The 27,694-nt window shown below is 49.6% G+C and overlaps 1 protein-coding gene across 1 annotated transcript; it reads right to left on the reverse strand.

Annotated features, from left to right (window-relative positions):
- Positions 1–2,115: 2,115 nt before the first annotated feature.
- Positions 2,116–8,723, reverse strand: Mb (myoglobin). The gene is made up of 3 exons (XM_034516802.2): positions 8,559–8,723; positions 3,571–3,793; positions 2,116–2,700 (listed from the first exon to the last, which is right to left on the reverse strand). Exons 1-3 carry the CDS (start codon positions 8,651–8,653, stop codon positions 2,554–2,556), a joined length of 465 nt encoding a protein of 154 aa, XP_034372693.1. The 5' UTR covers positions 8,654–8,723; the 3' UTR covers positions 2,116–2,553.
- Between the last annotated feature and the right edge of the window lie 18,971 nt (positions 8,724–27,694).

Below are 27,694 nucleotides of genomic sequence, written 5' to 3' on the forward strand. Positions count from 1 at the left end.
CCCTGCCACTCTGGTTGGGAAACCTCTCTTTGAAATTCTCCAAAGGCAGAGTGGAGCAGATGGCATCGCATTGAGTCTCAGAGAAAAGGGTTCTACTCAAGGTCACCTCAGGAAGCACCCCATGTGGACTAGGAAATCACACTCTCTGAGGCCACAGCTGGGATTGTGGAACAGAGACCCAGACTTTAGAAGCTGCCTTCCTCAGGCACTGAGCCTGGAGTGCAGAATGTGATAGCCCTACCGAGCAACCCTTCATCGGCCTGGGAGACAGCCAGGCTCGGATGAGTCTGTGGGATCTGAGTGTGAAAGAATCTATGCTTCAACCCCAGGAGGGGCCTTCATGAGCAGCTGGGGGTACAGTGGTCCTGAGGACAGTACAGGAACAGATGGTTGCAATCAGTCTGCCACCTCCACACTCACACACTACGACTCTGAGTGTGGAATTTGCCAGAGCTCGCCTGGGGCTGAAGAGAAACCTTAAATAAACTGAAGTAAAGTATCCGCCTGCTCCTGACATGGGGACTCAGCGCAGACACACTCAGCCGTGACAAAAGAGGCAGCTGGCCCGCGCTTGCCCTTCGGAGCTCTAAGCTGGCTTCTATTTTTACTTCCAAGGTTTGTCGCGATTTGCTCGATGAATGCAGGACAAATGACAAATGCCTAGCATTCCTCTGCAGCTGGCATTTCTTCCTGCTGATTTAACGATCAAGAGCCAGGAGTGTCCCTGACAGGAATGTTGATGAATGCCTAATAGCTGGGGAAGAGCCAGCTCTATCAGCCCCTAGGAAGATCACATGTCAGAGAGAGCCCATTGTCTGACAGTCAATGAAATTTCTATAAGGGCAGAAACCCACCCACGAAACAATCACCATCACCATCACCATCACCATCACCATCACCATCACCATCACCATCACCACCACCACCACCATCATCATCATCATTAGTATTTTGTGTGCATGTATGATGCAATTTTACATGTGGAAACACAGATACCTGTGGGTGCATCCACAGTGGAAGTCAGAGGACAACTTTATGAAGCTGGACATCTTCTTCTGTCTTCCCGTGGGTCAAACTCAGGTCACCATGCTTGAAAGACGTCCCTCCCTTTGGCTATAAGACTATTAAGACAATGGACTCCTCCAGATTGTGATTTCATGTCAGGAAAGAAAAAGTTGAAGTTTGGTCCAGCCAGAGGAGGCACTTGTCACCCAGGAAGTGATTTCACATAGTTTGGACAACTGTCAGGCCCCTTACAGAACAGAGCAGAGGAGACAGTGGTAGAAGAGATGACACCTCAACCAGTTCTGCTCAGTTACGAATACCTCTGGCTGGCCCTGTTTTTTTTTTTTTTTTTTTTTTAACTTCACCTCATGTTAGGACCCTGAAGATGGGTTGGGGGAGGGGGCACTGGGCCTCTCTGTTCCTCTTCCAGGTGTGACCACACAGAATAAAAAATCCCTTTCTCTGCTTTTCAGTATTACCTGTCTAATTGGCCTTTTGAGGACTGGTGGCTAAGCTTAGCTCTGACTGTGTTAGCCTCAGTAACAAGTCTGCTCTGGGTTCTTGGTGAGGCTCACACACCATCTGCAGTCTGTCCTTGGACACGTGGGTTTCTTCTCCCATCCTGCGTTTGGATCCCTGTTGTCTGTCCTCTCCCTGGCTGGAAGGTCAGCAGCTGCTACTGTTGGCTACAGGCTCTGTCCTGGGGTCAGAGTCCCCTGTTGTCTTCTAGGCCACTGTTTGGCTCTCAGCTCTGCTACTTTCTGGCTGGGTGACCTTCTCACATTGCCTCAGCTGTCAGATCCACAGTGACATCTCCTCCCTGTCTCCTGCCCTGGGCACCTGGCACTGATCCCCAGACTGCCAAGGTCAGCTGACCCTGTCTGTAGGCCCACCATCTTGATCAGAGCCCAGATGGGGGCCCTTTCTTCTCTGTCCCTGAACCTAACCCAGTATGTGCCTGCCACTGAGAGGTGACTGTAGAGAGGGGCCTGTCTCACATTTTCTGTCTGCCTGCAATCCCATAATGCACCTTCCTGTTTCTTCCAGGGATGCTTGTGGGTGTTTCCCTTGCCAGAAGGGATAAAAATATACCAGACAGAGACAAGAAAGGAGGAGTTGCAGGATATTTTATTGAAACAAGGTGGGTGAGTGGGAAGCTGAGCAGCAGGAGACTTCTGGCTTTCTGCCCTCCAGTCCCTTTAAGCAACCCTCCATCTCATTCAAAGGTCAGGCTCTGCTAGTCAGTGACTTGGATTGGGGGTCAACTGTGACAGTGGAAAAGGGATTTTCCCAAAACCAGGAGAAAGTGGGTTGGGACTTAGGTGACAGAAGACCTGAGCATGACCCAGCAAAGCTGAGGAAGCAGAGGCCACTTTGCACCTCTGGGTTCCAGAGTAATGCTGCCCAGAGCTCTGTCCCCAGGGGTGTGGGCGGATTCCACACTAAGCTAACCCCTTCCGTTCTCTGCTAACCTAGGGCACTGCACACTCTACTTGCTACACAACACTGGGTCCCAGCTTGGTGGGCCGGACAGTGGGAGCCTGTGGCTCAGCCCTGGAAGCCCAGCTCCTTGTACTTGGCAGCAATGTCATTCCGGAAGAGCTCGAGGGCCTTGCTCATGGCACCCTGAGCATCTGTTCCAAAGTCCCCGGAATGTCTGTTCTTCAGGACTTGAATGATGATTTCCGAGATAAACTGCAAGAAGGGGACAAGAGGTTGTAGGTCACAGGACAGAGCAAGCCATGAGTTGTGGGTGTGTACCCACTGCCCTTCTCCTTACTATAGGACACTTACGATGTCCCAGGTGCCATTCTGTGCAATCACTGTGAACCAAGTCCTTTAAACCTGACTATCTGGAGGCAGGCACCACCACCATCCCTGCTTTGTAAATGGGGAAACTGAGGCAGAGACAGGTGTAGCTGTGTGCTGAAGTCACACAGCCAGGGAGGGTCACTTGAACCCAGGGGGCCTCTCTGGAGCCCCTTTCTCACTTCTCGTGTGCCCACACTACTAGCCCATGAGAGCTTGCATGCAGTGGACAAGACCTTATTCAGCATTAGCTAGCCCACCAGGAAGGACTGTCAATCAGGACACCTGGGAAGAGGCTTTTCCCATCATGTGATTTTATCCCTGAACCTGGTACTGAGGGAAGAGGGGCCAGGTGAGATCAGGTACCCCTATTGCCCAGATGGAGACTGGAGCCGCCCCGAATCCAAAGACCCATGATGGAACTCTCATAGCACTGATTTCTTTATCATCATTGACTTAGACTTTGGTCCCATACAGCTTTGTCTGCTGTACCAAGGGGTGGCATCTTACTGAAGAGACTACCAAGTGACCAGGTTGAGGTCCTGGAGCAGGCAGACAGTAAGCTGAAGTTAGACCCAGGGACTGTGACAGACGCATCCCTGCTAGCTCAGCACCCTCAAGAGGGACAGGGCTGGGACAAGTTGTGAAGGAGAACTGGGGTTTAGTGGGGAGAAAGCAGGCCACTCACACTGAGTGGCTAAGCTGGGAGTTATATCTCTGCCCTGGGAGACTTGCTCGCCTGCAGTGGCCACCTACCTCCAGGTACTTGACCGGGATCTTGTGCTTGGTGGCATGTGACTGGGCCAGAGGCTGGATCTCGGAAGCATGTTGCCCCTTCTTCTTCAGGATGGTACCCAGGGCTGTGAGCACGGTGCAACCATGCTTCTTCAGGTCCTCTGAGCCTTTCATCTCATCCTCTGTCTTCAGGTTCTTGAACTTGTCAAACTTCTCCAGGGTCTCAGGGTGAGTCTTAAACAGACTAAAGGACAAGAAGGGATAGAGTGAGTTGCGCGGATGCCACTAGACTCCAGTTGTGTCTCTTCCCAGTGGGTGCTGCCGGGGCCACCTCACCACACCTCTCTCTGTGATTCAGGATCTCCATGACTGGGGGTAACGTGCTCTTATCTAATGGACTAAATGAGTTAACCCATTGGGTGTTTGGCACAGTGTGGGACAAATGCTTGCTGTTCTTCCTTTATGATCAATACCATCACCCTCTTCTTCTCTTGGTTGTGGAGAAGGCCAACGGCGGTAATGTCTCTCCATTCTCACCCTCTTCCTGTTCTCTGGAGAGCCGACAGTGGGATGCACTGGGGTAGAGTGTGCAGTTCTATGCTGGGCTCACACCTACCTACAATGCCATTCACACTCTTCCCATTTTATAGACTGGGACATGATTCTGGACGTGTTCCCAGGAGGACCTCAGGGCTAGCGTGCAGAGAAGGCAGACAGCCACAGTCTGTATGAGGGATTCCTCTATCGCTTCCTGCCTAAAGGGGCTGAAACCTGAAATTCTAGACCTCATGACTATCTGTGGCTGCCGTTGAGACCACTCTATGCTGGCATAAACTTCAGATCCTACCTCATCCACTTTCCAATGGTGATGGCAAGGGGACCCACCAAAGGTCACAGCTGCTCCTGCCTGCCACCTCCTGAGCTCTGGCTTTATCCAGCCAGGAACCCAAGTCCTGCTTTGGAAAAACAATGAGGGCTATAAGAGCCACCAGCCTCCCCAGATGAGGCCAGTCCCTGATCCACTTGTGGGCAAATAAAACACCATCAAAGGCAGTCGCCTGCTCTGGCTCAGAGCAGGTGGTGTCAGAGCTCAGAACTGGAGCCTGGACAGTACTAGCTAGCATTTACACCTGATGTCTCCTAGGGCTGCACTCTGACATGTTTATCAGGGTAACCATAGCCACCTAGAATCTGTGTTATTCTTATAAGAACCACTATGAGCATATAGGTTTGTCTTTGTGTACCAAGCTGTACGGGAAGCACTTGGTCCCCCACCCACTGCCTCTGCCCCACAGTCCCATGGGAAGACCCTCCTATGACCAGGACAACTAAGCTGCTTCATCCAACCCAGGAGCTAGGTCTGGGTGCTAAAGAGTCATCTTCCTCTGTGATCCCTCGAGTTTGTGATCTGCTGATGCCCCCAACTCTTCTCTCTAGCTGTTTCATCCCCTCTCAGGGCCAATGGAGACTGTATTCATGTGGGAGCCTGGTGTTCCTTCCCTTTTCCATCCCTACTCCAAGACCAGCCTGGTTAGGATTTACAGTGAGGGACAGAGTATTCACAAAGGACACAATGTGTCCTTAAAGCACTTTGCAGGATAATTTACTGAATCCCCACAGTACTCCTGAAGCAAGTTCTGTGACTGCATCACGTCACAGAGGAGGAACTAAGAGATCTAGTGCGCATCCAGCAGAGGGAGTGTGGGAGCCCTGTCTCCCTGTGCATGTCTGGATCAGTCTCCGGACAGTGCAGGACAAAAGGCTCAATGCTCCATAGTGGGGATGGTTCCACGTCACCAGTGGATGGGTGCTTGATACAGCCGCTCAGGTCAGCTGATCTATGCCCCTCTTCCATGTCCATGGTCACTCATCAAGATAGGCCTTCCCACCTCTCAAGCACTTCACTGTGTGTCAGTCATCAGTTCGGTTGACTACAGCCCCCCCCCCAGCCCCCCACCATGTGCCCATTCCAGCTACATGGACTCAGGAACATACATGGGTTACTTCTTGCTCTGTGATTCCAAGCCACTCCAAGGCAACCATCACTGTTCAGAACCCTGCTGAAAGAGCCTGATGTAGCAGACTCCATGTGACAGCTGTAGAAACTTAGGCACAGGAAACCCAAGTGTCCTGCTGAGAAGCACACACACACACACACACACACACACACACACACACAGAGTGTGTATTCTCAGAAGCACACACACACACACAAACACCCAAGTCTGTTCTTCACGTGGGTGAAAAGCCATGCACACAAGCTGGTGCCATGAAGATCGGTTGGGCCTGTCCCCAGTCCTGGTTGTATTACTGCCATCACCCCAGGAGCCCATCCAGAGCTGTGTGCGTCACTGACAGCTTGTCTCTGGCACCCTGTGAAGGGTCTCTGTGCTCCTGACTATTATTATCTAGCAACAATGACCCTTGAGTTCCTGCTGACAGATGGGAGGCCTGACACCCACAGGTGAGCCCAAGGTCACTAGGCTGAAAGGGGCCAGAAGACAGCAGGAACAGGGACTCGAGGCTGTGGGCTTTAGAGACACTACATTCTGGTTCTGGCTCAGTCTCCAGTGTCCTGTGAGATGCCGAAACAGGCACTCAGCCTTTCTGGGTCTTAGCTCATTGAGTGTAAACCAAACTGACTTCCTAGCTTCTAGAAGGCTTACCCCAACCTCACCTTTGCCCAGCACTAGGCAGAATAGGATTAGGCTTGTTTACATTATAGAAGGAGAGGTCCAGGCCTACAGGCCCCACATAGCCACTTGCTCCCTGAACCCTGAGTCCCACAGATGGAGTCCAGGGAGAGGTCCAGAGCCCACGTCCTTGGATTCCCCTAAACACACCTGATTCAGCCCCTGTTGAAGAAACCTAGGATGGTTCCCCAGGGTTCCTTTCTTCATCTTGTTGCCAGGAGGCCAGGCTCAGCATACAGGCGATCTGGCTGGCCAGGGAAGGGAAGATCCTCTCTGCTTCTCTTCTAAACCGTTGCCCAATCAGACCCCATCTTAGGAGCACATGGGGTGGTAGATAGAAGGGTCACCAAGAGCATGGGCTACAGCCAAGTGGCCTGAGTTTGAATTCCATCTGCAGTCTTACTAGCTGTGTGATTTAGGACAAGTTGCTAAACCTCTCTGTTAGCCGTGATACATGAGCTCATGCTTGCGTTCATAAAGGTGACCCGGCATGGAGCTCACTCTGTGAGACTCCCTTCGCTTCCTCTCCACCTTCATCGCCATTATCACCACCAGGAGCCTTTTTTAGGGGTGGCCCGTCACTGGCACAGACTGTCTGTGACTCTGTGAGACAGCTCTCATTATGTGAAAGGTTGCTCTCGCTACCAGTCATTTCCAAACTTTCTTGGCTCTGAAATCCTTTCCCCAACAAAAATGTCATCACAAGGGTTGGGGAGACGGCTCAGTAAGAGCATCTGCTGCTCCCCAGAGGATGCGAGTTCAGTTCCCAGTAACCTCATGACAGCTCACAACCATCTGTAACTCCCGTTCCAGGGGCTCCAATGCTCTCCTCTGGCCTCCTGGGTATTGCACACATAGGATGCACATCCAGATGTGTGGGCAAGACACTCACAAAAATAAAATAAGTACATCTTTTTTTAAAATGCAGTTATAAATGAACCAGAAAATATCTGACCATGAAGAGGTGAGGTAGGGCTCAGAGGTAACAGTCCCTGCCACCTGGAGTCCACAGCTCTGCTGCTTGCCCCGACACTTGCCACCCTGGAAGACCACTTCCCCCAACAGGAGAGGGCAGGAGCAGCTGGTGTGGCCCCATGACCCAAGCCTGAGAAACGGTGGGTGTTAAGCCCTTGGGGCCTCCCAGGGTCAGCAGCCTTGGCATTGTACCCCACCTGGCCCTGGGTCCTGGCAGGCCTCAATTACTCCCCAGGGAAGGGAAGAGTGTCTCTCTAATGGCACAATGCACTACTCTGAGTCTCCTTCAAGCCCCAAGTCACTGCCCAGGCCCTGGCAGCCTTGGAGTCTTGCAAGACTCTGTTCTACCAGTCCTACACACAATAATCTGCTGTCCATTGTAAAAGAGGTAGGGACTCTGAATCCCAGGGCATGAGAGTAGGCAGTGGTCTCAGAGACGGTGACAAAAAGTCCAAGGTAGAAATAGGGCCTAGAGAGGAGAAACAACTTGTCCAAGGTCACATAGGAAATCTGTGGCCTAGGAATTGATGCCAACTTGGGGTGGGAGTTAGTCCAGTTAGACAGGCTTGTAGGCCCAGCATTTCAGAGGGCTTGGGGGAGATAGACAGACAGGAAGGAGCTGAAATACCCAGCAGCTGGCAAGCCTCCTTCCAGCATAGCTGCCTAAAGGCCTCTGACTCAGATTACCTTGCTCTCAAGCAAAAGGGTTAGAAACGGATAAAGGGAGTATGCAAGAACATTGAGATCAGGAGAGGAACTCACCCTAGATCATAAATAGCAAGCAATTCATTTCCAAACTACAGCTTCACAGACATTGCAGGGGCTGCTAGCAACAGAACAACCTCCCCCCAGAGCCAAAAATTACCACTCGTGCATATCCCATCAGGCTTCTGAGGCAGCCAAGCCCGGAACCCAGGGAAGAGCCCCAGCCTCTGAGTGAGCAGTGAAGCCCTGTGTATGAGCCTCAGCCCCCTCCCCTTGCCCAGGCTCAGAATCTGCAATTTTTCTGGGCATGTCTAGGAATGCCTTGCAGCCGAAGGCAACTACGTTATCCAAGCTTTCAGTCCACACTAGTAGACAAGATCTATCACTGCCCCTCATTATTCTGACTCTCTGACATGAAAAGATTCATCTGGTGGGCTGTCTGATGCTCAGCTTTGGTTGCTGACATCAGCTGAGATGGATGGATCCCCTTTTTCTTTCCCCACTCCAGTCTCTAGCACTTAGAAGCAAGTGAAATCCGACCTCATCACTGCAGCCAACTGGTCTACCCTGCCAGCTTCTACCTTGTAGCCATAAGGTGATCAAACAGGTATTGGGATAAGGGTCTCTTCCTCTTACCTGATGAGGACTTCCTGTCCATGGCCAGCAAGGTCGGCCTCCACCTTCCCCCAGACATTCAGCACCAGCTGCCATTCCCCATCACTGAGCCCCATGGTCGCTTCTAAAGAGGACAAAAGGAGAGAGTGTGGGCCGGCTGTCAGCTGTGATTTGAGGCCACCTGGTCCTGAAGGACTTTTATACCTTCCTGGATGCTAGTCTGGCCAGGATCACTGGGTGCCACATGCCCCTCCTGCCACTGTCCTCAACACCCCCAGGGGTCTAATCTCTGCCTTTCTCTAACCTTCACATGGGCAGCTATTTTGGGGCAAGTGCCATTGTGGGGAGCTAGGACAGCTTGGGGCAGTAGGGGGTGGGGAGTGGGAAGCAGCCAGGCCACTGTCTGGACTTGCACAAGCCCACAGAAGGGCACCAAAGCCACTGCCAGCAGCTGAAACCCAATTCCCCCCCTGTCTGCTGCCCCAAGGGGACTTGTCATGTTTCTAAGCTTGGGCACAGGCATCTTGCTGGCCCCCAGAAGTCTCTTCCTCTCACTTTCTGACTGCTTTTGTTTTGTTTTCTTATTATGTGTGTGTCTCTGTGTGTGTGTGTGTGTGTGTGTGTGTGTGTGTGTGTGCATGTGTGATATAGCATGTTTGTAGAGGTCAGAAGACAATTTCAGGAGTTGATTCTTTCCTTTCAGAATGACCCAGGGATCTTACACAGATCTTCAGCCTTGGTGGCAAGTCTTCATACCCACTGAACCATCTTGCAGGCCCTCTTCTTACTTTCCTGATGCTCCAAGCCTAGCTGGAAGTGGTACAAAGAAGCCAAAATGGGTCTGTGCTTGTGGCTGAACCAACCTAGACAATTCTCTGACTTGAAGAATGCCCAGCTCTGGGCCTGCTCCTGGCTTCCTTTGCAAGGTTGTGCTACCATGCTCCCTGAAACTCTCAGCTCCTCCCTTTCCTTGTGATCTCCTGCTCCACCACTGCCCTTGCTGCAGCACATGGCACTTCCATCACGGAGGTAGATGCTAACACTCCCAGACTCTGCCAGGCACAGACCCTCTTCCCTTTGCCTAGTTCTTGCAATTCCCCAAGGAGCCCATAGGGTAAACAGTGACATGGTCCCCAGGATGAATAATAACACAGCCGGTGTTTGATTCTAGTGAGTCTGGACCCACAGTTCATGCATGCTCTTTTATTTGGGAGCTACAGAGATGGTCCCAAGGGTAAAGGCACTGGCCTCCGAGTCTAAAGGCCCAAGTTCCATCTTCAGGACCCACGTGGTGGGAGAAGGATGCTGACTCTTGAAAGTTGTCCTCTGAATTCTGTGAGAGAGAGTGTGTGTGCATATAAAAATCAATTTTAAAATATTATTTTGTACCTTGTGAGGGGTCAGAGGGTCTGCTTTATTCATCTGTAGATCTTTTGAGCCCCACATGGGGTTCTGTACCTAATTTGAGCTGAAGAAATATTGTTGAATAAAAGATAGGCTGCTTTATAGGAAAGACAGAGACTGCACTGAGTTTCCATCTATCTGTCCGGTCTACCCATCTGTCACCTGTCCATTAGCCAGCCAGCCAGCCAGCTGTTATCCATCAATCCATCTATGCATTTATTCCCATCCATCAATTATTACTTATCAATCAATCCATTCATCATCCATCACTCATCCACCTATCCATAATTTATCCATTATTTATCATCCATCCATCCACCCACTATCCATCCTTCATCCATGGTCCACCCATCAATTATCCAATCTATCTATCCATCATCTCTCATTCCTTCACACACCCTCTCTCTCCATCTACCCATTCATCACTTACCTACTAACCAGCCAACAGTCACAGAGCACACACGCTATGACAGCCGCTCTGTCATATGCAGAAACAACACATTAAGGACATCCTTCGGCCAAGAATCTCACAGTACTCCTGTGGAGGGTGCTCAGTGCAGGGATGGAGGTCACATGGACACTTCTGTTTGTTCCCGTTTTTGTCTTGTCTTATTTGAGACAGAGTTTTCTCACTATGCAGCCCTGACTGGCTTGGGATTTGCTGTATAGCCCAGGCTGGCCTCAAACGCAGCAATTTGCCTACATTTGTCTCCTGAATGCTTGGACTAAAGGCACATGTGAGCATACCTAGTGGATTGTCAGGTTTTCACAAGTGTCCGTGGCATGATCCCATCCAACTACCAAGCAAGGAAGGGGCCACCATCCTACTTATAGTTTAGCTCAGAAAGAACAGGTCACATGAGTCTGACTACGTTGGGTCTACTCTGTGTGTGTCAGCAGAGAGTAGCCATCCTTCATGACTCTAGAGCAGTGGTTCTCAGCCTGTGGTTATCATGCCTTTGGGGGTTGAACAACCCTTTCACAGGGGTTGTGTATCAGACACCCTGCATATCAGAAATTTATATTACGATTTATAACAGTAGCAAAGTCACTGTTATGAAGCAGCAACAGAAATAACAATGAGGAACTGTATTGAAAGGTTGCAGCATTAGGAAGGCTGAGAACCTTTGCTCTAGGGAAACTTTTCGAGTGGGCCCAGCTGAGGTGACAGTGGGAGCCACATTGTGAGACCACTTAATTGATCTCTTCAACTCAGTCACCAACCACAGGGCAGAGTCAGGGCAGCCAATAGCAGGATTCTACCTGAACAGCTGGAGCTGTTAGCGCTGCCAGTCAGTTGTCTCTTCAAACCGTGAGCAGGGCTCTGGCTGGAGTCAAACAATATTGGGAAAACACAACAGAAAAAGTGTGAGATTCATGCCCAGCCCTGGGAGAGAACTGAGAGCTGTTCTTGGGCCCAGATCCTACATCCTTCCTCAGGGGTCTGGAGGGAGGTCAGGTCCCGTGAACCTTCACTTCCAGCATGACTCTGTGTCTCCTCCTGGAACACCAGCCAGTTGTGGGTGAGTGAAAGACAAGAATCACTCTTGTTCGTGCCCAGGCTGCTGGCCACCAGTGGCCAAGAAAGCAGGAAACTAGAAACGTGGGTTCCAGAGGGGATGTTCATGTATCATTCACGTGTCCCTTTGGTCAGCCATTCATTCTACAGCCTGGGGCTGAGGGCCTGGTTAGTGCTGGTTTACAGAAGCTGGCCCTCTGCAGCTCCCACTTCTCTCCCGACACACACACATCTCTGGTCACTCAGGATGAGTTCTGAGTACAGGAGCGAAAGACAGAAGGAAAGAGGCCAACTGTGCTAGGATGGCCAGACCACCTGGGCTACATTCTGGGGTTGCACTGGCTCACTCCTTGACAGGCCTGACAGACCAGCAGCTCTGGATTCTACCTTACATCAATGGGACTCTGTGCAGAAGTCACACTTTATTGAGTGTCCCTTGGACAGTACCATCCAGCTCTGTTCGGGCTTCTAGCTTCCCAGAGTTGTCCAGTAGTAACCAAGGTAATTAAACCCTCATCAGTCCCTCAGTGGTGTGAGGTGTTTAGCTAGGAGCTCTCATGGGTTTGGCAGGGGCCCCATGAGCCAGCCTTCCTAGGAAAGCCTGCAGCTCTAAAGCAGGGGGACTTTACCACAAGCTCTTAGGGTGGCTTGGGCAACTGTGTGTACTTACACTTTACCACAACAGAGCCTGCCTCTCAGTTGCTATGGAGACCTGGAGCCAGCCCCTCTGTTTGGTGCCTGTTAGTCTCCCTGTGACAGCTGCATCCTGGCCAGGCTAGAAGGCTGCAGACCCACCATGGAGAAGCCTGGTGTGCAAAACTCCTCATAGCCTGATTTCCACATTCTTGTCACACACGTATACATATGAGTTAGCTAGGCACCCATGTGACAGGCTAAACTCCCTAGGCAGCTCAATTCTCTGCCTATCCCAGAGTGCTTTGCATCCTCAAGATTGAGACTTGTAAAATCTACCTCAAGAGTCTCAAGATCCTTGGATAAAAGTTCTCAGGTACCAAAGCCTTTTATGTTTACTTCTCTAGAACCTTGGTTTCTAGATTCCAGGATTGTAGACATCTAAGGATGGAGACTTCTAGAACAACAGGGACATGTTGTCTAGATGCTAAAGAGGCCTTTCAGTGTGTCCCATCCAATTTCCCACTAAACGTCCTCTGACGGACCACCACCTGATATCTGCTTGAATATTTCTAGGGTCACTGACCACTACCCAGAGCTGTACAAATTCTTTACATTGACCCAAATGTCACCTGCATACCACTCCCTCTTTGCTAGGACTCTGGGGTACAGAGAGCCTGTACAGAGGGTACAGAGAGCCTGTTGGGTCTCACACAAGCAAGGGGGTGGGGCTAAATGCTCATCTGGCTTTTCCTGTCCAGGCTACACCTTCTGAGGATTCTGAACACCATTCTGGACCAGGCAAGCCAGGAGCTCAGTCTGCCAGTGCCCACTGGGCAGCTATGTACCCAGGCAGCTCTGCAGCTTGTCTTACTCAAGGCCCCAGACTTATCTAGTGACCTGGGGACTTGACAGCCTTTTGGCAGCCAACGAATCTCTCTCGCAAGGTCAAGAGATGACTCCTTCTGACTCTTCTTGGACTTAGGACACAGTGGTGGCAGGGAGCACTTGGCTCCTAAAGCCTGGGTCCCCTCCATCTTCCCTCCTTGATCTGAGCATGGCCTCTGCCTGGTTTCTTCCACCTCCAGCTCAGATGCATCCCTGGCTAAGTCCCACGTCTGGCTGTCATGGACCAGGACACATGCACAGCCAACCTGATGTTGACAGAACCTGGGAGGCCCTGATGGGGTGAGGACTCCCAGGCTTTCTTCACATCTCTCACAAACTCACCACCCATGGCTGGGACCACCCTTCTTAGCCACTGTCATACTAACCAAGTCAACCTTTCCCCCAGATACCCACAGTAGCCTGAGGCAGTGAGTGACCAGGGCTGAGAACAAGAGAGGTGTCTCACAGACGCCAGCAGATGCACAGGGAGCTAAAAATACAGTCGCCACGCAGGCTTCTCCTTCCCCTAAGGCCCTTAGAGGCTTGTTGAAAAGATTGGCAGGCCTACAGGATCTGCTTGTCCCAGTCAACAGGTGTGGCCCAGGGTACTGGCCACCTTCCCTCTCCCTCTCTACTTCCCCCCTCCACCTGTCACCTGGGTGAGCCAGGCCCCCCTCCACAGTCCCCCACCCCAGTGCTTGCCCATTCCTCTGCTTCCCTGAGGGCACACCCCTCCACCTTGCAGGCTCCAATAGAGTCTCAGCTGTCTTACCTCTCTGTTTTGGAGTGTAGCCAGTCTAAACCAGTAGAGCCCTGTTTTTACTCTGTGAGTGCCCTAGAGCTAGGATTAGAGACTCACAGATGAAAAGCACAGGTCTTGCTCCAGAAGCAAGAGACCATTTACTCTGACCCAAGCATGAGGGAGCAGTGCTAGAAGCAGGGGCTCATGTTATATATACATGCATATATACACACATGTATGTATGACACTGTTCCCTGTGGAATGGTTATATGAACTGTTAGTCCGTTTTCTTGTTTGTTTTTTTTCTTTATTTGTTTTGCTTTGAAGACAGGGTCTCATGTAGCCCAGGCTAGCTCTGAATTACTCTACATACACACGTGTATTTATGACACTATTTCCTGTGGAATGGTTATGGGAACTATTAGTCTGTGTCCTTGTTTGTTTTGTTTGTTTGTCTGTTTTGTTTTAAAGACAGGGTCTCATGTAGCTTAAGCTAGCTCTGAACTAATCTACATACACACATTTCCTGTGGAATGGTTATGTGAACTGTTCATCTGTTTCCTTGTTGTTTTTTATTGTTGTTGTTTATTTTTGTTTGTTTTTAAGACAGGCTCTCATGTGGCCCAGGCTAGCTCTGAACTCCTCATGAATCCAAATGCTGGGATTACACACATCACACTATACATTTCCTCCGTGAGCTTTTTATAGTCAGACAACAAACTAAAATAATAAGGCACTTAACAAATACAGTGGTGAGGACGGCGGGTAAGGCAGATTATGGGGGACCCTAGATTTTAAATGCTAGCTGGAAACATTCTTAGACCTGGGACTGTTGGGAGTGAATGGTTTCACTTGGTAGTAGAAAAATAATGATAAATGGTGATACCTGGGTAAGTAAAGATATGGAAGATAGCCCAAGATAATGCTGGCTTTGGATCTGCAACACTCTAACTCTCCATAACCACAGGGCTCTAACCGGTCAGTCTGTCTGTAGAATTTTTTTATATAGAGGCCTTAGACAGGGAATTTTTGTTCATAGATTCCACAAACACATCCTGCTCACTGCATACCAGCGTGTGCCCTCTTCCTCCTCCCAGAGCCATTCCTCTGGGGTAAGCATTTTTATATAGTCTCTGCTCTTACACATGAAGAAACAGAGGCACAGAAAGGTTAGGAACTTTGTTCAAAGTCAGCCAGCAAACCCAAGGAGTCTGTGTCCACATCTGTGCTCTGTGGCTCAGAGATATCTGATCTCAGTTCCTCCCCTCCCCTTCTCATCTCCCTGGCAGCACTAATCAGTACCAGACCTGGGCGTTCTGAAAGCTTATTTTGGTGTATGGATTCCATCCAGGGTCCCAGGGTCCGGAATGAAATGGTTGCTTTCCTAGCGACTATCAATTGGGGGACCTGCTGCCATCTAGTGGCATCTGGAAGAAATGCTGCTACCTCGCACCTTCCACCACTCACAAACTTGTGTCTGTCTGTGTTCACTGCTTCTGGCCTGGAAGACAGATGATGCCTTCCAAATCATTAAAAGATGAGTCGCCCACACTCCGGCTCCCAGAGTCTCAAAGTCATCCTTGCGAGGCAGAGATTGTGGAAGGGCTGTCAGGCTTGCGGAGTGGCCTGTGGGCAGAGGGGACAGTTGGCTGAAATGAATGACAGTAAGAGGAAGCATGGCGCATGGGTACTGAGGAGGGTGGACCCTGTGTGGGAGGACCTGGAAGCCAAGGGAGGACTTGAGGGTGCAGAATTGACTGTGTGAGACTGCGGTTGGATAGGCCTCCAGTGGCTGAGGAGAGACTATGGCCCCTGGATTTTCTGATGTGGTGAAGGGAAGGTCAATTTAGCAGGTGTGTGAATGACTATGCAGGCAGCTCAGGGGGGTGTGAGGCTGGGGAGCCACTTGGATGCCTTTGGTGCCATCCTAAACTATTGCTGCCATTTGGAGAAAGAGAGATTGCCTCATTTCTTTCATTCGTAAATGAGAACTTTCCCATTTATGAAATGAGAACTTTAAAGGCGTTCTTCCTCAAGCGCCATCCTGAATATTGTGTGTGTGCATGTGTCTATGTGTATGTGTGTGTGTCTATGTATCTGTGTGTCTATGTGTGGTGTTTACGTGTATGTGTGTCTATGTGTGGTGTTTATGTGTATGTGTGTCTGTATATGTGTGTATGCATGTGTATGTATGTGTGTCTATGTGTAGTGTGTCTTGTGTATGCATGTATCTATGTGTCTGTGTGTCTGTGTGTGTTTATGTATGTGTATGTATTTGTGTTTCTCTCTGTGTGCATATCTGTACGAGTATGCAGGTGTATGTATGTGTGTCTATGTGTGTGTTCCTGTGTGTGTATGTATCTGTGTATGTTTTTATGTCTGTGTGTCTGCCTGTGTGTGCATGTCTTTGTGTATGCATGTATTTATGTATATATGTATATACATGTGTCTGTGTGTCTCTGTGTGTATGTATTTGCATATTATGTGTGTTTATGTGTATATATATCTGTATTTGTGGATTATGTGTGTATGTCTATGTGTGTGACTATGTGTGTGCATGTCTATGTTTATGTGTGTGTGTCTATGTACATGTGTGTATGTTTATGTGTGTGTGCATGTCTGTGTGTCTATACATGAGTATGTCTATGTGTCTTTTTGTGTATGTATCTGTGTGTATGCTTGTATGTGTGTGCATGTCTGTGTGTGTATGCATGTGTGTATGTATCTGTCTGTCTGTGTGTATATGTGTGTATGTATGTGTGTAACTGTGTAGATGTCTGTGTGGGCATGTTTGTGTATGTGTGTCTTGTGTCTGTGTGTGCATGTGGCACCCAAAGGGGGACATCCAGAGGGTGTCTTGCCCTATCACTTGCCACCTTCAGATGAGATCTTTCACTGAGCCTGGAGCCTGTTGTTTTCCACTTGGGCTAGGCTGGCCAGCAAGCGCCCACAGTCAGCTTGTCACCTCCCATGCCCAGCACCGAGGTCACAAGCACACATGGCCATGCCTAACTTTTTACCTGAGTGCTGAGGTTTGGGACTCAGGGTCTCATTTTTGTGTAACAGCCACTCTAATCCATAGCACCCTCTCTCCAGCACCTCATCATGAGTGTTAAAGCAGGGAGTGGACGTCAACACGCAGGGCCTGCTATGTAGTAGCTACTCTGCAATTGCACACTGTGATATAAGGTACTGAGAAGTCACGAGAGACTGATCTGTTCCATCAACACATATATACATGTGCATCATGTATGTACACATATATAGTGTGTATGCGTGTATGTGGTGTGTGTATCCTGGGGGGGGGGGTTCATGCATGTCCTGACCGCCACACAGGAAAACTTTGTGAAGTTAGTTCTTTCCACCGTTGTGTGGGTTCCAGAAATAGAACTTCAGTCATCAGGCTTGTGTGCAAATACCCACTGAGCCCTTTTGCTGGCCCAGTTGGAGGCTTTTATGAGCAGAATGAGGAAAGGGTGTGCTAGAAAGAAAATTCTGGAATGTGCTACATTTAGTTACATGAGCTTGGCGGGTGCAAAGGAGAAGAGTGAGAGAATTAATCAGACAAAACCAGAAAGGATTGTGTCACAGCCTAAGTGGGCACTGTGACCCTGCCTTAGATCCTGACAGCTGACCACCAGAGTCATTTGGCCTATTTATGTGTGACCTTTCCAGACAGATTCTAGGCAGATCAGAAGCAAGCACCACTCCTCATGGACCGCCCCTCACCCCCAAAATTTCCATTTGTTCTATCTACCTATAGGCACCACAAGCTCATCTTTGCCAGCGCAGCCCCTCCCCTTAATTTCCCTATAAAAATACCCTTACCTCTGAGCTCAGTCCTCTGTTGCTGTGAACTCTGGGGACCTGTCCCAGGGTTATTTTTCTGGGTAACATCTAAAAAGTCCCAATAAGCCCTGTTATTTCAGATATGTTTTTGAAAAGTTTTGGCTTACCCACTATCCCCAGCACTAAGAGTAAAGTATCCAGGCTTGTGGGTAGGGACTGGGCTTGGTTGCAAGTGACACCAAACTTCAAATAATAGAGTCCCAGAAGATGGTATTAATTTCTATTAATTTCTCTTTCATTTAGAAGTGCTCTGAGAAAAAGATCCACTGGGTTCTGTGTGTGTGGATGTGTGCTTGCATGCATGCATGTGTGTGTGTATGATGTGTGTGTGTGTGCTTGTGTGCATGTGTGTATCTGTGCATGGGTGTGTACATCATGTATGTGGGGGTGCTTGTGTCATGTGCTTGTGTGTATGTGTGTTGAATATGTGTATGGTGTTTGAATTTGCTTGTGTGTGTTGTGTGTATGTGCATGTATATGGAGGGTGCTTGTGTGTGTGTGTGCTGTGTGTGTGGCATGTGTGTGCTTTTGTGTGTATGTGTGTCATCTATGTGTATGTTGTGTGTATGTGCTTGTGTATATGTGGAGGGTGCTTGTGTGTGTGTGCTGTGTGTGTGGCATGTGTGTGCTTTTGTGTGTATGTGTGTCATCTATGTGTATGTTGTGTGTATGTGCTTGTGTGTATGTGTGGGTTGTGTGTACATGTGGGTTGTGTATATGTGTGGTATGTGTGTGTTTGTGTGTTATGTGTGTGTGTGTTCATCTGTATGTCTGAGCACATGCTATCACTCCCTGCCTATTTCTATGTGGCTGAGTATCTCACTGAACACGGTGAACCTCCTGCCCCCACCTCCACGGTTCTGGGATTATAGGTGAGTCCGTTTATGTTGGTGGTCTGCATATGGTTTCAAGGCTGGCAACCAATAAGGAAGCTCGCTCTTGTGAGAGGCTAATGTTCCCTCTCCCAGCATTCATTATTTGCCTGTAGTTCTTTGTCTAGGTGTAGTCCCTGCAAAAATTTCCCCCTTTTGTGTTAACATTTCCACTAACATGACCCTTGTCTTGATCTTGTTTATGGAGCCATTTCTAGGAGACACTGCTGCACAGAAGACTTCTGGGATTCTGGCTCTTACCCTCTTTCTGCTCCTTCTTCCATGTTCCCTGAGCGAGCCACAGATGCAGGAGCTGTGATGCAGATGTAGCTTCTGGGACTGGCTTCCCACCGTCTGTTGACCTCTGCAATGTGACCCGTTGTGGATTTTCTGTGATGGTTTCCACTTGCTGTAAGAGAAGCTTATTTGATGAGGGACAGTGTGGGTGTAAGGGTAAGATTTAGAATGCAGAGCCGGGCAGTGGTGGCGCACACCTTTTACCCAGCGTTGGGAGGCAGAGGCAAAGACTCTCTGAGTTCAAGGCCAGCCTGGTCTACAGAGCTAGAGTGAGTTCCAGAACAGCCAGGGCTACACAGAGAAACCCTGAAACCCTGACTCAAAGAAAGCAACAGAGAGAGAGAGAGAGAGAGAGAGAGAGAGAGAGAGAGAGAGAGAAGAAAAAGATTTAGAATGTAGAAAGAAATTATGTTGGTCTAGCAAATTGATGGTAAGAGATTCTTTTCTAAAGTCCTTGGCCTCAGTAGCTTCAGGAAAGAAGCATGATTTTCATCCTGTCAAGTGAGCCTGAAGTATAAATGGGATTAGTATCTGAGATCTACAAAGAAAAACAAAACAAAAACAAAGGAAAAACAAAGGAAAAACAGAGTGTCAAAGAAACAAGTGACAATTTAAATGGGGCTGGGGTCTAAACAGAGAGTTCTCAACAGAAGAAATAACAATGGCTGAGAAATGGCTCAAAACGTGCCCGCCATCCTTAGCGATTAGGGAAATGCAAACTAAAGCAGCTGAGATTTATTTCACCTCACCCCATGCAGAACGGCTCAGACCAAGCAGCGACTGACAGTGAGATTGTGGAGTGAGGGTGTTCTTGTTCAGTCTTGCGGGCGCACATTAGTGCAGCCACTGTGGAAATCAGTGTGGAGAAGCTTCAAAAAGCAAAACTAAATCTACCAGAGGACCCAGCTATGGCCGTTCTTGGCATATGCACCAAGGAGGACACCTTATTCTGTAGATACTTACTCAGCCATGGCCATTCCCGCCCTGTTCACAACAGCCAGGAAGTGGGGGAGGGGGACCCAACCTAAATGTCCTTCAACACACAAGCAGATAACAAAATGTGGCACATAACACAGTGGGACAGTGGTCAGCTGTAAAGAGAGATGAAATCATGACAATTTCAGGTAAACAGAGGGGAGTAGAGACCATACTGAGCTAGGTAACCCAGATCCCGAAGGCAAGCACTGCCCGCTCTCTCTCTTGTGTGGTTCCTAGCTCCGAATCCTCAGATGTGAGTGTACAACATGGAGAAACCCAAAAGCCAGTAAGGAATAGAGGGGGCATAGGTGGGGGTGGGAATACCAGGATACAGACGATGGGAAGTGGGAAATGGAAAAATGGAGTGGGGGTTCTGATCGGAGATGAGTGAGGAAGAAAGGTCAACACAGAAGGAGGCGTGATAGATAACAAGGTTGTTTGATAAGGCCTCAAGGAATCATATTCTATACTCACCATATATATGTGTGTGTGTATGTGTGTGTATACATATAATATATAATATGATATAATATATGTATATGTATACATATGCAGTTGAGATTGCAGAACATTGCATTGGGTGAAAAGGGGTCATAAATTCAAAGCCTACAGTAGGCTTTGCAATGTCCGCACAAGGACCAGCAGCCATCTTTAGAAGGTACCTGGTCCCCAAGTGATGGATAATTGTGAACTGCACACATCTATCTGGCTGCCTCCTGTTTAATGCTTTCTGAAGGAGAAACAAGGTTTGCATTTTTTCTTCCCAGTGATGCTCACATCCAAAGCAACACCCACACCTGAGGCTGTGCTGGGTTTTGTTGAGGCATACACTTGGCTCACCAAAACTATCAAAACACAGAACACTGCCACCACCCCAAAAAGGTCCCTTACATCTGTCTCAGCACTCTCTTGATTGGTGACAGGTGGAGAGGCATGTGGTCTCAGCCACTGAGTTACATCCAGGGCCCGTTAGTGTTTTAAAACCATGGGTAGATATGGGCAAGAAAGACATTTAGGATGTGGACAGGGTGGTGGTGGTTTGAATACAGAGAGGACAACTATGTGTGTGTGGTGGGGGGATGGGGGATGGGGCAGCCTGAGCCGTCTGGCTGAATGGAACACCGACAGATTCTGAGAGTGACTAGGAACCCCGCAGGCCCAGGGCAGCCTGGGAGGAGAGGCCCTCCTTTCCAGAGCATGGACTATGTACATGTCTATGCAGCCACTGCAAAGGCAGTTGCCGGCCTTTGAATCCTGGGCGGAGGCTCTGGGATTTGCAATGTCCACGTGGAAAGGGGTGCCTTCCTCGCAGGCCCTCTCCTGGGTCCCCAGTTCCTCCACCCTGGGCCCCTGTCCTCTGGAAAAGGCAGAGCCTGTTCCCAAAGCTCCTCCATAGGTGGGGAACTCAGAAGGAAAGGGACACCTGTGGGTCACCCCAATTTGTGTCTCCAAAATCAAACCCACTCCGGATGCAGGGTCCTGGGAGACACTCACATTCTCTCATCGGCACAGCTGGGGCTTCTCTGAACTTAGGCCTCCACCTTATTCTGTTATCGTATGAGGGTGGAATTTGTTCTTCTCTTATCCTAGTTGTAGCCCCCCAAACAGCCAAGGGGTTATCCAGCAATTTGGAGATGCTTTGGTTTGTCCTGTGGAGCACGGTTTTAGATTGAAGCTGTATGGTCTGGTCTATCAGTTTATAGAGAGGATGCCAGGGCAAAAAGGAAGGCATTGTCTGAGTTTGCTTTCTCTTCCTGTGGTAAACACAAAGACAGCGTATCCGGGAAAGGGTATAGTTGACCTACAAGTTAGAGTCCATCATCATGAGAAACCAAGGCAGGAACTGAAGCAGAGGCCACAGAGGAACACTGCTCACTGGCTGGCTCAGCCTGCTTTCTTATAGAACCCAGGACCACCTGCCCAAGGGGCGGCACCACCACTGTGGGCTCTGCCCTCCACATCAATTACCAATCCGGAAAATGCCTCACAGGCTGGCACACAGGACAGTCTATCTGATAGAGGCAGTTTCTCAACTGAGAATCCCCTCATCCCAGATGACTCTAGCTGGTGTGGAGTTTGACAAAACGAAGCTAGGACCGGCCCTGCGGATGCTAATGAGGAAGAAAAGGGGAAAGCGGAGAAGAGACTTCCAAGGACCATGGAGCCCTGGGAGCTTTATGGGCAGGACAGTGACGGATTGATCCACAGTGAGGATAGAAGAGAGAGCCTGGTAGAAGTGGGGAGACCTGCTTCTCAGGCTTTAGGCTTTCTGAGAGGAAGCATGAGCCAGAGCAAGCCGCCAGTCTCATTGGCCTGAGTGGTCCAGGCCTCCTTTACACTACCATTCAGTTCTAGCATTGAAGCTCTGCCCAACGGCTCTCAGGGACCTAGCTTCCTTCTTCAGGACCACCAAACACCCTTCATCTCCTGGATAAAGCCAAAAATGGAAGGAGAGAAGTGTTTAGGACCAAGAGAGAGGTTTAGAGACTGCTGTGAGAGGGCCACTATTCACTTTAACCAGCCAGCTCTGACAACTTTTAGGAAGGACAAAGATATAATCCTCACTGGGCCAGGAGGATAAAGCCAGGACTCGCTGGGCACACTGCTGCCACAGTCATTGCCTGAGACCAGAAAACATCTGCTTCAACAAATAGCTGTGTTTGGCCAGTGTTGGGAGATGGTCAGGGGCAGGTGGAGGGGTGAGCGCTCTGATCATGCAGGAGGGCTGAAGGGTGATGAGAAAAAGCTTAGGGAAGCAGACACACAACACAGAGTGGTTTGGAAAACTCCAGATGACCAGGCTGGCTGGGTGGGAAAGTTTGTGAAGTGAGTTGGTCAAAGATGAGGGCTGGGGGCTTACTGGGGGGTGATTTTAAACTTGGAGCATTTTGGTGAGTTAGGGGCGGTCCCAGGGCTCTGGCACAAATCAGAGGGTCAGTTAAGATTAGTCCCTGTGGCTCAGAAGCCAAAAGTCACAGTGTATGAGCTGTGTGGCAGCCAGCTACAGCCTCAGGGGAATCTTGGACAGGGAGTACTAGGTGGGAGCGGGGGTTCTGTGTCCTCCCAAGAACTCTGTTAAGGCTGTGGGTGTCACCCTGGGGCCTCTTTGGCAGTGTAATGTGTTGTTGGCTGGCTTCCTGGTCAGCCTGGAGAAGTCCCCTTTTTCTTTGCAGCCCCTTCTTCTCAAGAGGGCCAGGTCACACCAACACAGACCTTCTCCTTCCCCTTTGTGCCTCAGCTATCACTTTAAACTGAAGGATGACGCAGAAGGTTTAAGCCCTTTATGGTATTGCTTTTCCACAGCCCTCCCCATCATACCCAGCTACAGAGACAGCTCAGTGCAGAGGCTATGACCACACAGTGACCTGGTTAGAGACCTCCCCCTACACACACACACACACACACACACACACACACACACACCCCTCTTCCTCCCCCTCCTCTACCTCCTCCCTCCTCCTCTCCCTCCCCACCCCTCTTCTCTCTCCTCCTCTTTCTCCTTCCTAATGAGCATTCAGTCTTCCCGATGATAAGGCAGTTCTGGCAATTTCTACAGGCCCTGTATGTTCCCTAAGCCTCTCAGGAGTCCTGTGGCTGCAGGCCTTGATAGTTATTACACATGCCTTAGGACAGAGGGTGGGCCTGCTTGCAGGGGGGAGGCTTGGAGAGGCAGCCTCTGGGACTGATGCACTTCTGCCTTTCTCCCTCCAACCCTACTTGCTAATAGCCCCATCTTCTTCTGTCTCTTTCAAGGGCACTGATGTTGGCTTCCTGGCTCACACAAGCGCCAAGATGACCTCATCTCCAGATTTTAGTTGATTTTTTTTTTTTTTTATCCTCAGAGAATGTTTCCAAATATGGTCCCCATTGCAAGTCACATGGTCTCAGGCTTGGCTTTGTGGGGGTGGAGATTGGGGGTTGGGGTGGTCATTGTTCAGCTGTCTTCAGAAGGGAAAATGCAGGCTTAGAGCAGCAGAGATTTACTGCAGACCTTATGGTCTATCAGGGCAGCCTAGGGAAGCCCTGCCCTCGGGGAGGGAGGCTAGGCCAGTCTCTGGATTACTGTGGTTCCGGTTCTCCACTCTGCAAAAGCATTCATGGAAAAAACATCTGGAGCGGCACAGGGAAGTCCCCTCCCACAGTCACTGGCAGGTTTCCCTGTCTGGTGGTTGAGGGGGAGGGGTGCAGCTTCACCCACCTCCCCTGAGTCCCCGCCTCCCGCCACAGGGCTGGGGGGAATGGGGGGGTCCTGGCCCAGTCTTCCCCGATCTCTGGGTTATTGGCTCCCTGGACAGGGTCCCTGCTGTCTGGTGAGAAGCCAGGAAGCCAACAGTTCCAACCCCACATCCTCAGCTTTCAGAGGCCATGGAGCAGAGGGAATTGGATTTGGCCTGGGAACTCAGCAGCCAGCCCACTCTGCCTTGGTTCTCTGAGACAGGAAGAATTGACTGCTCTTTCTTACTGACAGGGTGATACACTACAGGCAGAGTCAGCCTAACTCCATCCCAGTCACAGGGCCAAGTAAACCCACTCCCTGAGTCTGTTTCGTGGTGGTCCTGTCTTAGCCCAGCCTTTCCTTCCATTCCATTCGGAGGCTCCCCAGGCCACACCTGCTCCACCTCCCTGTCATGGTTTGGCTCTGAAATGTCCCCCCAGAGGCCACATGGTAATGGCTTGGTGGCCAGCATATGATGCTGCTGGGCCAACATGACGTTTTAAAAGTATTTTGTATTATTTTTAGTTATGTGGATGTCTATGTGTAGGTGTATGCATGTCACTTCAAGTGCCCAAAGAGACAGAGAAGTTGGGTCCCGTAGAGCTGGAGTTATAGGCAGTTGTGTTCCACCTGACATGGTTGCTGGGAATTGAACTAAGGCCTTTGGAGGACATGCTCTTAATATGTGAACCATATCTCCAGCCCAAAAAGGTGATGGGACCTTTAAGAGGAGGGACCTAAAAAGCTGGATGTGGCGGCACATGCCTTTAATCCCAGCACTGGGGAGGCAGAGGCAGGCAGATCTCTGTGAGTTTGAGGCTAGCTTACTCTACAGAGGCAGTTCCAGGACAGCCAGGGATACACAGAGAAACCCAGTCTTGAAAGAAGAAGAGGAAAGGAGGAAGAGGAGGAGGAGGGGAGGAGGAAGAGGAGGAGGGGAGGAGGAGGAGGACAGAAGTTCCAAGTTCCAGGAAGTGAGGTCATTAAATCCGCAAAGGAATTAGATCTCAGTACTTTTCCTCTATTCCTTTGTTGCCCTGCCCTCCCCCCTCCCTCCTTTTCTCTCCTCTTACCCTCCTCCACTCCCTTCCACTCTCCTCCCCGCTTACCCTGCTTCCCTTCCTCCTCCTTGGCTGTCCTGAGGTGAGCCCTTTCTCAGTTAGGGTGCCTCACCTCAGACCCATAGGCCGACTGATCAATAATGGAAAGCTCTCAAACTGTGAGCCAAAACAAGTCTTTCTGGTGTATAAGAAGAGCCCTGCTCCCTGGTTCCGTGACTGCCCTGAAATGTCATGTTTTTAGGATCAAGTTTTGTGTGCCTGTCTCTATTCACGACTACTGCTTCTCAGAGGAGAAACTGCCCTGATCCTAAAGCTGCTTCTAGGCCGAGCCTGGAAGGCAGATGGAAACTTTGTTACACTTGGCAAGGAGCGACCTTAGGCATCTTTAGCACAAACGTCCTTAGGGGGGGAAAAAAAAAGAGTCCAGGAAAAAGATAATTGTTTTCCTGGAATCTGAGAACTGTGGGGTCAGAGTGCTCCCTGGGCCCATCCCCCTGTGGTGGATGTGTTGACAGCCGTGTGTACATGTGTGTACATACTGAAATTGTGATACACATGGGAAAGGACTCCAGGTTCCCTCCAGACACCAAACAACCCCAGCAGCCCTGGGGATGCTTAATTCTCTCAGATAACAGGGCACGGTATTTGCAGAAAGCCCCTGCACCTGCTCCTGTATGATCCTGAGCCTGATTCTGTCCTCTCATGACTTACAATGGTTAATACAATATTAATGATATGCGAATTAATTGTAGTAATTGATAGTAACAGGAAACATCTGTACGTATTCAGTACTAGTGCCGTACTTTCCCAAGCCATAAGGAAAAATAATGGTTTGAGACAGTGTGGTGCTACGGAGCCTGGCTAACCTCCTCATCCTCTGGGCTCAGCCTCTTGAGCGATGGGATTTATGGGAAGGTATCTCTTTGCCAATCCAATGTTGTTCATGGTTGGTTGACACCAGAGCTGTGGGAGCCCTGGATGAGGCAGGCTGACTGTAGCATGACCATCTGAACCACTGTAGCATAAACTGGTAAAGAAATGGATATTAATTCAGAGGACAGTTGATACTCTGTATCTCTCAGAGAAGTTTCTCTGTGCAGGGGATGGTGGGTAACCCAGAACTCACTCTAGCCAAGGTGCCAGTGGTTGAGTGTACAGTGTTCAACCACAAATGGGACATTTACAGCATGCCCCTTCCCTGGGCTTCAGGTCAGGTTTTACCACCAAGTGCATGGGCCAGTTGTGTGTAAGTATTCATGTATGTGTGTACACCTTTGTGCACAGGTGTGTGTGTGCATGTGGAGGCCAGAGGTTGACATGAATAACCCCTTTAGTCACCGTCCACTGTATTTTTCAGACAGTGTCTCCTACAGAACCTGGCTGGATGGCAAGTCTGAGGATTCTCCTGCCCACCTCTACCCCCATCCCCCCAACTGGGATTATAGGCACAGTGGCTTTTTACTGTGGGTGTTAAGAATCAAACTCAGGTTGTCACACCTGCATAGCAAACACTTTACCGACCTGAGCCTTCTACCAAGTTTTTGTCTTTAAAGGAGTTTGCATTGAAGGATTTCAGGTGCCAGTTATTAGTTCTAATGCTGTTTTCCTCATGGGGTTGTGACAGGGGTCACACATCTGTATCAGATGCAGTGATGTAGAAGGCGTGAGGCCCTTTGTGCTCACCTAGAAGAACAGAGAAGTTTCTCCTAGAGAAACCAGGAATCTCATACATGCAGGCTTTTCACAACAGAAAGAGTTACACCGACTTGTCTAGGATTGGATGTATTTAATAGTCTGATACAGACCTTTGCTGTCTGTAGAGCTGAATCCCCGGCCTCTTCCCGGACCCCTGAGCATCATGTCTCAGTCAATTAGAACCCATTCTTGTGGAAGACGTCACAGGTACTTTGCAAAAGATATGTTTATTGTCAAGTCGAGGGGTTTTGATGTGGTCACACCTTAAGCTTTATTGTGGTAATTGTCACCAAAGAGACTTTTTTCGAAGGTTGTGCTATGTTTAACGATGTCAAAAATAAACTGCTCGAGTCAGACTCTAGAAGTTTGAACCAGCACCTGCTAACAAGTTGTGTTGAACCAGATTTCCTTCTTGCCTCGTTTGAATCATTACTCTGCAGGCTGGTGGTGGATTTGCAGACACCCACCCCTAACACACACACACACACACACACACTAGAAGACAGCCTGGGACAGGAGGGAACCTGTGGGTACAGCCACTCCACAGTGGGTCTATTGCATTTGGGGTGTCTGCTGGGTAACCCAGCATGTGCTCTGGGGTTTCTTCACAATGGCTTAAGTTCATCAGCACTCACTAGTATGGCATGCACCTTACAGATCAATGCCAAGGGCAGGCTATTCTGATTCACAGTCCTGCAAGCATAGATGCCTGTGGTCTTCCAGGTCTGGGCTCAGCAGTGACCACTTGGGGTGGAGCCTGGCACACAGCTGGAAAGGAGAGATGGAGGGGTTCCTTGGCAGAGCTGGGGATGGAATTCAAGGTCTGGCACATGCAAGCTACTCTTACCCTGAGCAACGCCACGGCCTTCAGCAACTCCACAGCCCATCCTCTCTGTCTGTTTACTTTACAGTGTGTGTAGAGGAAGTTAGGAAAGTAAAACATCAGAACAACATACTTCTCAGCAAGGCCCCTATTCTGGGAAATTGACTTAGAAGCTGAGCT

Source organism: Arvicanthis niloticus, chromosome 13, assembly GCF_011762505.2.
Source record: "Arvicanthis niloticus isolate mArvNil1 chromosome 13, mArvNil1.pat.X, whole genome shotgun sequence".
Classification (NCBI taxonomy): Eukaryota; Metazoa; Chordata; class Mammalia; order Rodentia; family Muridae; genus Arvicanthis; species Arvicanthis niloticus.

Bases quoted from the DNA above. Each gene is read 5' to 3' on its own strand.
- Mb (XM_034516802.2), bottom strand. From the start codon at position 8,653: ATGGGGCTCAGTGATGGGGAATGGCAGCTGGTGCTGAATGTCTGGGGG. The intron at 3,794-8,558 runs GTAAGAGGAAGA...CTTGTCCTTTAG, and splicing joins GGACAGGAAGTCCTCATCAG to TCTGTTTAAGACTCACCCTG. The intron at 2,701-3,570 runs GTAGGTGGCCAC...CCCTTCTTGCAG, and splicing joins TCCCGGTCAAGTACCTGGAG to TTTATCTCGGAAATCATCAT.